Source organism: Choristoneura fumiferana, chromosome 8 (assembly GCF_025370935.1).
Source record: "Choristoneura fumiferana chromosome 8, NRCan_CFum_1, whole genome shotgun sequence".
Taxonomy (NCBI): Eukaryota; Metazoa; Arthropoda; class Insecta; order Lepidoptera; family Tortricidae; genus Choristoneura; species Choristoneura fumiferana.
In genome coordinates, this window is record NC_133479.1 from 2,631,270 (window position 1) to 2,645,141 (window position 13,872).

A 13,872-nucleotide genomic window follows, 5' to 3' on the forward strand; every position below is an offset into this window, starting at 1 on the left:
TCTTTAGCCATGCCAGTACTATCTGCGAGTCAGAAAAAAGGTGAGTTGCATCAATTTTTAATTTTATTGTAAGTGTATCGTGTACTCGCTTTGCCAAACTTGACAATAATAGTGCTGCGTTCAACTCAAGTCTCGGAGTGGTAAGTTTTTTCTTACAGGGATTGATGCGAGACTTCGAACATAGCAATTCAGTGCGCACATTGCCATGCGTATCGATTGTGCGTAAGTACAGACAGCAGCCATAAGCCACTGATGACGCATCAGCAAATCCAACTAACTGATTGACTACAGTTTGCTGCGGCTTGACGCAGCGCGGTACAACTATTGGTTGCATTTTGGAAAGATCTTTTGCAAAGTCAGTCCACATACTGCGAATGTCATCTGGAGGAGTTGAGTCCCAGCCCACATCAGCTGACCATAGTTTTTGCATAATAACTTTCGCGCGAACAAAAACTGGACCAATTAAACCCAGAGGGTCGTAAAATTTGCTGATGTAGCTTAGGATGTCGCGTTTTGAATCATTTCGGCTGATATAAGGCTCGGGACACGTGCCCTTGAAGACATCAGACTTCACATCAAAGTGTATCCCTAATGTCTTCACAAGCGCGTTGTCTTTTTGGAGCTCAACTTCTCCTATGTGGTGACTATCTTTAGGTACATTCTCTAAAATAGTTTTGGAATTTGAAGCCCATTTGTGCAACTGAAAACTTCCCATATTGAGTAACTGAATTAACTGTGACTGTGTTTGAATTAACTCTTGTTCGGTGTTGCAAGAGACCAAAACATCATCAACATAAGTATTGTTTTTTATAGCTGATGATGCTTGTGGCATTGAACTTTTGTGCCTTTCAGCAAGATCACTGAGACAGCGAGTAGCCAAATAAGATGATGGCTTGAGGCCATAGGTAACTGTTTTCAGCTCTATGCATTTTATGTCTTGCTCTGGAGATTCTCTCCAGAGAATGTTTTGCAATGATCTCTGAGCTGGGTCTAAATTTATACAGCGGAACATCATTTTGATATCACAAATAAAAAATAACTTGTCTATTCTGAATAGAAGGAGAATATCGAACAGGTCTCTTTGTACCACTGGACCGTTAAGCAACATGTCATTCAATGATACCTTTTTATTTGTACGCATAGACCCATCAAAGACAGCCCGCAGTTTTGTTGTGCGGCTATCTTCTTTTATTACTGCATGGTGAGGTAAAAAGTACACAGGATCTTTATTTAAATCAAGCTGATCAATTTCGCGGTACTCACCATGTTTTAATTCAAGGTACTGATCTATGAATTTTTTGTATTCGTTGAAAAGATTCACATTTTTGTGCAATCTTTTTTCTAGGTTTAGAAATCTATTTAGTGCTAAATTGAAAGAAACCCCTAACTCAGAGTTCATTTGCTCTAAAGGAACTTTTATAGGCATTGAAACTTGGTATTTATTGTTCTCAAGCTTAGTAGTTTCCTTAAACAATTTTTCGCAATACTCATGCTCTGGTAGTTTCTCTGGGAAGATTTCAGGCACTTTTTCAGCTTCCCAAAATGCACTCATTTGATTAGAAATAGTGTTGTCACATTCTCTACAAAATAAAGACACAACCTGATCAAAGTTTCCTGCAGGCAGCTGCGTGCGGCCGGCGACGACCAGGCCGAATGATGTGTGTACTAGCGATGGACTTCCAGGGTTTGTGGTGCCTGATGCTGGAGAGCTCTGGTTGCAGGATGCGCCGCCACGATCAAACTGCGGCTGCGGTAGCAGGACCTGGAAGAACACGTCAGCTCCAAGCAACAAATGCACATCACCCGGCTTATTGAAGCTTTCATCCGCTAGCTTGTAGTTGGTGGGAAACACCATGCGTGACATATCAAACTGAGTTTGTGGCAATTTGGTTGTTATTGTTTTTACAATATGGCAATTGACATTTATTTTGAATGGATAAACTGCAGAATGCACATCAAGGTTTATACATTTGTCAATGGATTGCTCAGCATTTGTAATTCCCATGATAGTAGTGTTAGTTTTCTGTGATGATTTTCCTAATGCATCCACGGCCTTCTGTGTTATAAATGATGCTTGTGAACCACTATCAAGGAGAGCTCTGGCATATATTACCGTCCCTGATTTAGCTATGAGCTTTATGCGTGCAGTAGGTAATAAGACCTGACCCTGGTGTGAAGTAGCAGACAAGGTGACAGAAGGGCTTGCGTGATGTGAGGGCTCATCACTGTGCAATAATGTGTTGTGCTGTTGCTTGCACAAGGAACAGCGAAAGTGAAATTTACATTTGCGCTTGTGTTGGGACAGACAAATATTGCACAAGTTGTTAGTTGATGCAAACTCTAAGCGTTTGTTAATTGCAGCCATTTTAAAACTCTGGCACTTAAATAATTTGTGTTCAGTTGACTTACAGTAAATGCAGGCGGCGATCTGATGGCTCTGCGTAGCTACAGGATAGCTGGCTAGACGTTGCGATTGCACCTTTTGGACATTGCAGTCAGTGTTCTCGATAGCCAATGCACGCTTCTCAATGAAGTCAATGAACTCTTTTACCGTGGGAGGAATTGTATTGTCTCGCTCCATCTGAAATGCTCGATATGTCATTGTGTCAAGCTTCCTTGACAGGATACATATGATGATGGAGTCCCAGGTGTCGATCATCTCGCCTAGGTTTTTTAAGGCAGCTAGGTTCTGCTTGACAACTGAAAGAAATGCACGCAAGTTAGTGACATTTGACCTATTTATTGCTGGCATGTCGAGTAGTACGCCAATGTGTTCGTGCGTAATTCGAACCTTATTGTCGTATCGTTCTTTTAGGAGTCTCAACGCTTCAGTGTAGCTATCATCTTGGAGTGGGAGATTGTTTATTAATGCTAGAGGCTCACCACTCAAAAAACCTTTCAGGTAATACAACTTTTGTACACAAGAAAATGTGGTTTCTGTATGTATCATTGCTGTAAACATGCTCATAAACTCGTAGTATTCTGTGTACTTACCAGTGAAAGTTGGTATGACCACGCTGGGTAATTTAATTTTGCCGGGACCCGTCGCTGGTTTTGTATCGGGCGGCGGGTTACCTTTATTTGATCGCAAGGTGTTGGCGATCGCATCGAGTTGCGAGAGTAGATGTAAGTAGGTGTCTTCGACATCATCCTCGTCCAAATTGTCGGACTTGTCAGGCTCTAAGTTAAGCGCGGTTATGCGCGCCGACAATCGGTCATACTCGTTAAAGGCGGTAATTAATCTTTCCCTTTTTACCAACAGTAATTCCAATTCTGAATTAAGGAGGGCCTCTTTATTGAATGAATTTTTGAGGCGCGTTATGGAAGCCTTTGCACGGCCCCTGGCCGCAATGCTCTCCTTTAATTCGTAATCGGACATTATTTGTACACACTAAACAAAACACTGTATGAAGATTACTACTGAAAACTTAAATTATTGTCTTTAGTTAGAACGAACAATGAACAAACATGGCGAAGAGCGAACGAAAAAGACTTGTCACGGCACGACGTGTGGCTTGGGTTGGCGTCGTTCAGTTGTCACTACTGGATTTCCGCGCTTCCGCAGTGTTGCGTTGCGATTGCGACTCGTACAGATTAGAGATTTCGCTGTCAGGTCGATTTGAAGCGGCGATCAGCGCTTCGTAGCTTAGCGTGGCGCTAGTTTCGCTACGTCGTGGCGCTAGTTTCGCAGACTTGATGTTGCGCTGCTTATTGTGGCAATAGCCAGAAAAAATCTGCAAGCGGTGTCAAGCTGGCTTTGCTTCCGGCGAAAAGAAATTAAAATGGCTGACCTCTGTCTTGTCTTCGTTTTCTGCTTGTGGATTCGCACCAACTCTGTGATGTAATTCTGAACTGTAGGCGATTCTTGATGATTGTAGACTCGAAGGACCAATGAACGGTGAACTGTTTTATGTGGATTTTGAGGCACTGGAGTCGGTGAAGCAGTTTAAATTAATTAAAAAGGCAGAGATTGATTGCAGCCGTGTATTTCTCCATAGCACGCACGGAAGAAGGGGCGATATTGCCAACAATAAAAAAGTATTAAAAATTAACAATTTTTAGCTTGTGTTGCTAGCTATAGTTATATCGATAGAATCGATTTAGTACGCAACACTGGGCCCTGCCTGATATTATTTATAGTACAGTCTGTACTGATGGCCAGCATTAGATACATTCAACACTTTTTGAATCGTTTTGTGGGTCGACAAGACAAGCTATAGACACTTTTTTATAAAACGAATGGCTACTGTCAACACGTCTTCAGTGGTAGAGAGTTAAATTGAAGTTCCGGAAATTCATCAAGTTCCCAAGGAATCATCAGCTTAAAAATTGAATTTGGTTGAATTTTTTTTATCTTTATAACTGTCTCTTTCTAAAACGCTTTTCTCTACGCATTATGTACTCAGTAGTACCTATGACTAGCCTAGCCCTAGCACGGGTGACGACACACGCCTGTATTTTTAACCCCCGACACAAAAAGAGGGGTGTTATAAGTTTGACCGCTGGGTGTCTGTGTGTGTGTGTGTCTGGGGCACCGTAGCTCTTAAACGGGTGCAACGATTTGATGACGGTTTTTTTTAATTGAAATCATGTTTTCTAGAGATGGATCTTAGACACGTTTCAACAAAATCAGTTTAGCCGTTTTTGATATATTGAACTTTGAAGTAAAAACCCGGGGGTTTTCCAAGTTTTTGTTGGTTATATTTTCTCTGTTTAATCTACAATTTCTAATCTTTATAACTCTGTTATATGCAAAGGCAACTTAAAAATTGTTTTGCCGTTCAAATAGCAGGCATTGTCAAGCTTTGATTTGTAAATCAAATAAAAATTTGACGGACTCACACTTGGCCAGTTTTTGTGTTGTCATGGGTTTTACTAAATAACGATACTCACCAATGATATATAATCCACTTTAAATTTATTTTGCTAGGCTTAATAGTTAAGAGAATTGTAAAAATTGCTTTATGCCAAATTACTTGCGCATTCTTCTGGCAATGATGGTCTTTCCAAATAAGCTGGTAGTATAAAATAATTATTTAGCCTTATAAAAAAAGTAGCACGATAAAGAGCCCTTTGCGGCCTATTCACAGGAAAAACGCTTTAAATAACTTTGATTTCAAACTTATTTTCATTACGTATCCCTAACCCCAAACCAAATTAAAAGCTAAAACGCTGATGACTTTCTGTTTGGTCGCGAAAACTGCAGAGCGGAGAGCTTTAAGGTTGCTTATAACTAAACGAAAAGGAAGTGTCGACTCATCTGTATACAGGATGGTATAAAAGCGAGCCATTAACTTTTTGCGAACCGCCGTTACGCGCCCAATGCTTTCCGGACACCCTGTATTAATGGTGGGCTTTATAAGGGCTATAATAGTAAAGAGCAGTCGCATACAAGTGTGGGAAAAGAGAAAAATGCTGAGTACAGTCGCCATCAATCTGTATACAGATGTAGTGAATAAAAGTCTCTACACACTAAGTATTTTGCCATGAGCGTAATAGGAGCGTGTCAGACAGTGTCAAATGAAATGTCAAATGCATGCATGGCACGCGACGGCGACGGTTGGTTACGAAACCTGCTCGTGGGGTGGCCATGGACATAGTCTCATACTTTTCGATACAAAGAATATACAGTGTGTTATCGGCAGCCAGGCTTTTCTTAAGGAAGGTTAAAGTAACATATTTCTGTAACTTAACCATGAACAGTAGGACTTCTTTTCTTTTTTATGTGTAACTATTACTCATGTTTACGCAAATAAAATATTATTGTCTTTATCTTTATCTTTTATGACATTCATTTAATCAATGAACTAAAATAATTTCCTTGCTCACCCGCGACCTTACGATAGCTAAGCTTATGCAAAATATGCGTGTTCATGCAGTTCCTCCACCTCCACACTGTAAGAACACACACAAATCACATCATCATCATTTAATCAATACACTAAAATTCTGACTTTGTTGACTTTCTAGCAAAATTATAATTGCCAGCAATGAACAGAAAAGTAAATTGGCAAGTAATTATTCAAAGTATCGGTCGGCTGTCATTTACACTTACTTGTCAATTTACTTTGCTGTACATTGCTGACAGTTATGATTTTGTTAGAAAGTTAACAAAGTCTGAATTTTAGTTTATTAATAAAATTATTGTCATGGTCAAGTTAGTCTTTGAGAAAGAGATCACTCGTCGCATCCGATCAGGGACTATCAATGCTAGAAAGCTGTAATTTTTGCACGGATATATGTAAACTATGTCGACAAAATGGTACAACAAAAATTTCTAAAAAAAATTTTTTTAGGGTACCTCCCATAGACGTAAAGTGGGGGTGTTTTTTTTTCTCATCCAAACCTATAGACCAAACCTATAAGGTATCGTTGGATAGGTCTTTTAAAACCATTAGGGGTTTGCTAAGACGATTTTTCGATTCAGTGATATGTCTGCAAAATATTGAATCATACTATATGTGGGACCATTATAAGTGTACATTATTTTAATGAAATTTTTTAGATACATCATTCTGAACGTTAACGCATTTATACCTTGTTAAAAAAATGAGGAGACGTTTATATTATTATATCGTATAAATAACGTGACTGTATAGACATTTGAGTACCATCGCTTTTACGACTAATTGGTTGCAAACAATTTATTATTCATACCGGAGTAGGGAGCGGGTTTTGAAACATTTTAATGATATTACAGGTTAATGACCTACAAATTAGCTGTAAAGCAAAGGTATATAAAAACTTCCTGCTTATCACGGATTTAGTTTTACTGTATTCATTGGTTTTAAAATTTTATTTAATGTTCAAAGTTCTGAAACTTTCAATACTTAATGCACTTTCTCCAAAAAATCCGCTAAGGGCCTGCCGGGCAGTGAGAGAAGAGGGTATTTTTTGAAAGCATAAAATAAGTTTGTTTTTATATCAATTACATAAAAAAACAAGTATTTTTTTGCAGATTAGTTATTTTCGAACTGGTTCCGTTAACTGTGGCCTAGTGTTTTGATTTATGGCTTCTCAAGCAGTGGGTCGTGGGTTTTGACTCGTACCTTTGAGTTTCTCACAACATATATGTGCGAAATTACAAAGAAAAAACCGGCCAAGAGCATTTCGGGATTACAAAAAATCAAGCAATATTTTTCTAAGGATTTCGTATTGCGTACGGAATCTTCTAAGTTTAGGTATATTTTATCCCTTAGGCTAAGACCTAAGACCTATCCAACGATACCCCAATACTTAGGGTTAGTCGAGAAAAAAATATAACCCCCACTTTACGTCTATGGGAGGTACCCTAAATTTTTTTTATATTTTTTTATATTTTCACTATGTTGGCCTGATTGATATGTATATTCATGCCAAATTACAGCTTTCTAGTACTAACGGTCTCTGAGCTTAGCCGCGGATGGACAAACAGACACACGGACAGACATGGCGAAAGGGTTCCTAGTTGACTACTGAAAACTAAAAACGCATTGAAATCGGTACATCCGTTTGAAGGTGATTTTCCACCGGCGAGGCGAGACGAGATTTGAAATTTGTATGGCGAGATTTAGTATTTGTATGTACCTATGTATAAGGCAGGGTTCCTAGTTGACTACGGAACCCTAAAAAAGAAATAAAATTACATCATATAAATTTAAAGATTACATTCAAATTTAAAAACATAGCATTAAAAATTATAAATAATATGTTATAATTCGTTAATAATATCTATTGTTTGTGGTAGCTTCGTGCCAGTGAGATAATGCCACGTCACGTTGTATTCCATCACATACTGCAATATAACGCGCATCACAAATCTATAAAGGTAACTGAAATTTGATTGGATGCTTTTCCTTTACCCTCGTCAAGAGGCATATGTCTGAATGTGTATGTAAAATAATGAAAATAGTATACGTCAAGAAAGTAATAAGATAAAGTTATGAAAAGAAAAGAAAACGTTTTTGATAAAAGATACGGCAGTATAATTCTATGAATTATGATTAAGTTGCTTTTTACTACACAATCTGTCTAAATATCTGTCTGTATCAATATTTACATAATAATCCTCCGAAAAACTTTTTTACCCCAAATTTAACGCAAGCGAGGCCACGGGTGTAAGGGACCATTCAAAATTACGCCACACCAATTTTGACCATTTTAGAACCCCCCCCCCCCCGGTCACAAGTAATGCCATAAAAATCGCCATTATGTTCTTTCAGACCAGGGCCCAAGAGCATAACAAACTACAAGCAAAATATATAAGTAAATTTAAATACAAAATCGCTAGCTTCTTATTTGTTATGTACCCATAATTATTATCTTCCACCAGACCCTCCTGGATGGCCCCAAAGCTAGTTTATAACATTAGTACGATAAGGTTGCATGGTTAAGAATCAAATTGGTCTGTGATGCAAACTGTACGTTTAATGAATGTCTTCGTTCTCTCCTTTTTCCGCCGGAACAAAAGCTTTCCGCTTCTCCCAGCCATCAGACGGAGCTTTACCTGACAAGCGGGGGCTTATAGGGGTAACAGGGAGGGGTAGAGGGGTATTTAACGGGAACACCCAAATACTCCGAAATATTTTATTCCGAATTTGCTAATTCCGATTTCCAAAACTCCGATTTTCACAATTCCCAAGACATATAACTCCGATTACTTAAAAACACGAAATTTATTTTTCCGAATTTCAAAATATCGTTTTTTTAATACTTATCCGATTTTCAAAACTCCAAAAAATGAAAAGCACGAAGTGTTATTGGCCCAAAGTACAGTATTCCGATTATCAATTTTTCGAAATGACATCGCTAATTCGGAAATATGACATTCGGCAAAATAAACTTCGTGGTTTTAATAATCGAAATCATGGGTAGATAGCCGGGTGGAAAATTGCGTTTTCATCTCTAGGGTGGAAAGTATTTTTTTCTTAATTTTTTCAATTAGCCACGGAGTCGAAGTACCCATAACACAAGCTTTGCTTTCATTTGTACTAGGTCAATTGGTGTCAAGTGTACCATGACATTTATGTATCTAGACACGCGGTAGTGTGTCAAGCCAAGTTCAAGCTAACAGAACTGGCGAGCAGCACCGTGTGCAATTCTACCCGAACCATTTGGAGCCACTTTTGACCCCTCATTTATTTATTAGTAAGATAAGGTTGTACAGTTCCCTAAAAATCAAATTGGTCGTCTTTAAATTTTATGAATCCCTTCACATGAAGCTTTACTAACAAGCGGAAGCCTAAAGGAGGTAGTGGTAGCTTATGGTTTTAAAATGCACTCAATTTCACCCATTTGCACCTGTTGAACTAGTACAAAAACTTATAGTATCCTCGTGAGTTCTCGCGTACTTTATAAAGAACAAATTAACAATACGAATAACGGCCAAATGTACTGTATACTAACATAAATCAAATTTAAATTTAAAACATTACTTAAAATAATAAATTTGAATAAGTAGAAATTTTAATCAAAAAATTTAAAAATAAAAGTCTTACCTTAACATGTGTTCAAAAAAGATAGGAGTGAGAACGGTATTTAAAATAACGCTGGACCTAAATAACGTAAATCATAGTAAACGATTGGCTAACAACAAAGTGAAAAAAATTGTAAAGCATAATACTCATTTGACATAATAACTTTTCACATAACGGTAACATGGAATAAAGTCGTTTTCTATAATAATCGGATAGGCCAATATAATTAGATTTTTTCGCAGAGTTGTCATACAATATTAAAGACTTAAATTCTTTCCATCATCGATGAAAATTTCAGTTTAAATAACACCTTATAAACGTATGTACTACAAGGATGAACTCGGCTAAACTAGGAAAAGTAGCTCAACATTCCTGTTGACTGTACTTAGGTATAAATAATGAAGTTTCGATTCGTAGCACGGCTACGACCGTAGCATGTCTACGACAGCAGGCCTACGCCGTAGCAGCCTAAGACAGGTCTACAGATCGATTCCAGCCGCATAGATATAGTATGTTGTTTTCATATACTAAAGAGCAATAATAAAGGGTCAAGTGTTGTACAAAGATATGTGAAAGCTATCCGTTGGTTTTGATCTTCAGTATTATAATAATTTAAGTCCAATTCCTGGTTAGGGGAAGTAGGTATATTGATAAAAAGTTCGTTTATTTTTACGATTTTTGTGTTTTGTAAAGTCATTTCAGTTGTATAAAGATAAATAAATAAATAATGCAAGCCATCTGGTCGTCTAAATATTTAGTGGTATTTTTGATGTATGGTATTCTGATAAGATATATTTTTTAAGTGTCGAAAATAAACAAAATATGGTGTTTCCAGGAAGTGTTTAGTAGTTTAATTATTTATTAACCGACTGCCCGAAAGAGGGTTATTTTAATTCAAGATGTTGAAAGGTTTTTTATCAAAATAAACACTGTCTTCGTATTATTAAAGCCGCCCTGCTGCTGCTCTGCTGGAAATGTGGCCGTTAGTTTCTATATTTTAAAATCACATCGACTTATTTTTATAGTCTTATTATTACTAATTAATATTATTATTATGTTTTATAAAATATTCAAATAGATTATTTTCTAAATCTTAAATATAACGTAATTTTTAAATATTATCAATTAGATACAACAGAAAATAAAACAGCGAAACCACTCACCTTGCCCACTAACACAGCACAACACACAACTCAACAACAAACAGCGAGTGCATTCACCAAAAAACAGCCAGTAATTATTTCATCGCGTGACAATTGACACATTTTCAAGATGGCGGCGCGTGCGGTCGCGGGCGATCGGCGCGGGACTGAGGGAGGATACCCCTACGCTCCGCTACTACGGGGCTCGAGCAAAGAATAAAAATAATAGACGCTAAATAAACAACCCAATGAGGGTTTCGGTGATTGCTAATTGGCGCTAGCATCGTGAATTCCGTTTGAGACTTTGACATTTGTAACGTTTGTGATTGGTTAAGACACTAAATGAGACAATGAGGGCTATCGCGAATGAATTCGCCGCTAGAGGCGCTAGTGTAGCGTGAGGTCTCCGAAATGTCAAATCTCATAGTTTTTGGGTGAGCTACGCGGGTTTATTTATAATAAGATTTCTTTTGTGAAAATTTAGCATAACCTGAAATTAATTATGGCAATTATGCATTACGGGGCAATGAATGTCTGTGTTTTGACACAGTTTTGTCTTTCGGAAACTTTTGTCCTCCCTTTTTTTCCGAACAAAACGGGACTAAGCAACACTGTGGTTGCTGGATATTTTTATGGTACGGTTTTAAAGTGTTTTAAATATGATTTTAATCTAAACTTTGTTTTAACGCCCGTAACAACAGACTCTGAAAGGCACATTTAAAAACCTCACGCAACAGTGCGCCATCTAGTGAGACAAAAAACGATAGCCCTCATTGCAAGCAAGACTGTACGTCAAATGAACCTCTCGATACTAACGTCATCTAGTGATATTTCGTCTGTCAACTGCCTTTTCAACACCTACTTTAAGAAATTGTCATCTCACTAATATTATAAATGCGATAGTTTGAAAGTCCGTTTGTTTATTTGTTTGTTTGTTACTTCATCGCGTCTAAACCACTGAACTGATTTAGATTAAATTCGGTATACAGATAGTTTGAGTCCGGGGAAGGACATATTAAGACAGTTTTTATCCCGGAAAATTGCATATTTTCTGCAGGTAATTATCGTTTTTGTTAATTGATGTAGGTTTATGATAGCAAATTGAAGTTATTGGGATGGGAAGTATTTGTTCAGTAGTGGAGTATTTATATCCCTAAACTCAAATAAAAATAGCTCTTCTATTCCCAAACTACAAAGCTACAAGCTACATTGCAACAGATAAAGATGGCACACCATCAGAAGCATTACTTATACCGCTTCTCATAACTAGCACTAAAAAGTTGACCCTCTGAGAGTCGCAACTGAATTAGGCATATTCTGCGACTTCAATAATCTTTGAGCAATTTCAGGTCCGTGCGAGAGAGATAGCCATACAAAGAAATCTTCAAGAGTGAAAAGTATGCTTGTCTACGAGTGTTATTTGACCAACTTTTCTTTCCATTGGAAGTAAAACATGCGATGGCCCAGTGTTGAGTATTATGACTCAATTACACTGAGATTTTTTTTCTACTAATACTAGTGAATAGACCTTCACCGCTCTGACAATCAAATGAAACGTATTTTAAATAGTAGCGAAAGTGTGTGTTTTGTATGTTTGACCGTCTTTCACGTCGAAACGGAGTCGACGTTTGACGTATAAAGATAATTAATACAGCAATTGGCGTAAAGGACAAATGAACTTTGACTTACGACGCGAAAAGTCTTTGTCACTATTTAAATCTATGCTTAACATCTTGTAATACCTTAATAATTATTTATTTACTATAACTATAATATTTATTTTGACGTATTTATATGAACGATATAATAGTATGTAAGTGTATTGCTGTGTTTAAATATGTCTTGACACGTCTAGTCGAAAAAAGGAGCGACGGATCGACGTAAGCGATAGGCGTATAAAGTATTTTTTTTCGATAATTGGCGTACAAAAGACGTAAAAATGCCACTTTTCAGGAGAAGCAAAAAACCGTTTTTTATTTCAAAACATCTGTTGTATTTTTTTTCTTTGTTGACCAATATTTTCGATGTCTATGAGAAAAGTGCTTAGAATTCTTGTCTTTACAGGATAGTCTGGTGACAATAACGTTAAATAAGATAGTTATAAAGTTAAGTGTCCTTTACACCGTGGAAAAAACGTCCAGTAGTCCCTTACGTCCACATCATTTAAAATATAGTAATTTGGGCCGTAAAGGTCTTTCATACAAAGTAAATGCAATTTTGGGGTGAACAGTTCATTATAACTTACTAAATACTTGTTATTTTCTGTAGATTACTATAACTACAGAAGTCAATTATGTAAGAATATTTAGTATTTTGCTATAGTTATACGCTATTAATTATATAGTAGTGATATTATTGGTTACGTAACGATAAATTATCGTAAAGCACATTATCACAGTGAATATTGGAATAAAATTATTGCTGTGTAAATTATAGTAAAAGGTAACAATTAATTGTAATCATCTTTAAAAATCAAATAACTCACAGCTCACATACATTAGATATTTACTTCATTCTTATAATAAACTAACGCGATTTAATCCAAAATAAAATTTAAAATGAGATCGCTTTAAGTTCAAGTTATGTATCATTAACCCTAATAAAGTATATTTGTACTTTTTGCTGCATATTACAAAATGTACTTTAATAGTAAAACTCTTAACGCTTCAGTTGGAATCACAAAACAAAATATTTTGTTTAAATGGACTTATAAATAAATATAATAAATACTTCTAAATAAATATTAGTTCGTGACAGTAATAACTTACTATAACATTTTTGTACTAAGAGCTTTAAATTAGCAAACACTGCAACAAAACAAATGTTTTAGTAAGTCTCAGGAACTAATATCATTAAGTTTCTAGAAAAACTCATCATCATCATCATCATCCCAGCCTATATACGTTCCACTGCAGGGCACAGGCCTCCTCTCAGAATGAGAGGGCTTGGGCGGTAGTTCCCACGCGGGCCCAGTGCGGATTGGGAACTTCACACACACCATTGAATTGCTTCGCAGGTTTGTGCAGGTTTCCTCACGATGTTTTCCTTCACCGTAAAGCTAGAAAAACTACTGTTTATTTAAACAAAATATTTTGTTTTGTGATTTCAACTGAAGCGTTAAGAGTTTTGCTATTCAGATGTATTTTGTAATATGCAACAAAAAGTACAAACATGATTGTTAGGGTTAATGTAAGCATAACTTGAATTTAAAGCGATCTCATTATAAAATAAATATTTTGAACAGTCGAGTTAGTTGATTATAAGAGTGAAGTAAA

The 13,872-nt window shown here is 36.8% G+C and overlaps 1 protein-coding gene across 1 annotated transcript; it reads right to left on the reverse strand.

The window, feature by feature from the left end:
- Positions 1 to 1,671: 1,671 nt before the first annotated feature.
- On the reverse strand, positions 1,672 to 4,107 carry LOC141430116 (uncharacterized). Its single transcript, XM_074090663.1, has 2 exons — positions 2,410 to 4,107; positions 1,672 to 1,762 (listed from the first exon to the last, which is right to left on the reverse strand). Exons 1-2 carry the CDS (start codon positions 3,377 to 3,379, stop codon positions 1,737 to 1,739), a joined length of 996 nt encoding a protein of 331 aa, XP_073946764.1. The 5' UTR covers positions 3,380 to 4,107; the 3' UTR covers positions 1,672 to 1,736.
- Between the last annotated feature and the right edge of the window lie 9,765 nt (positions 4,108 to 13,872).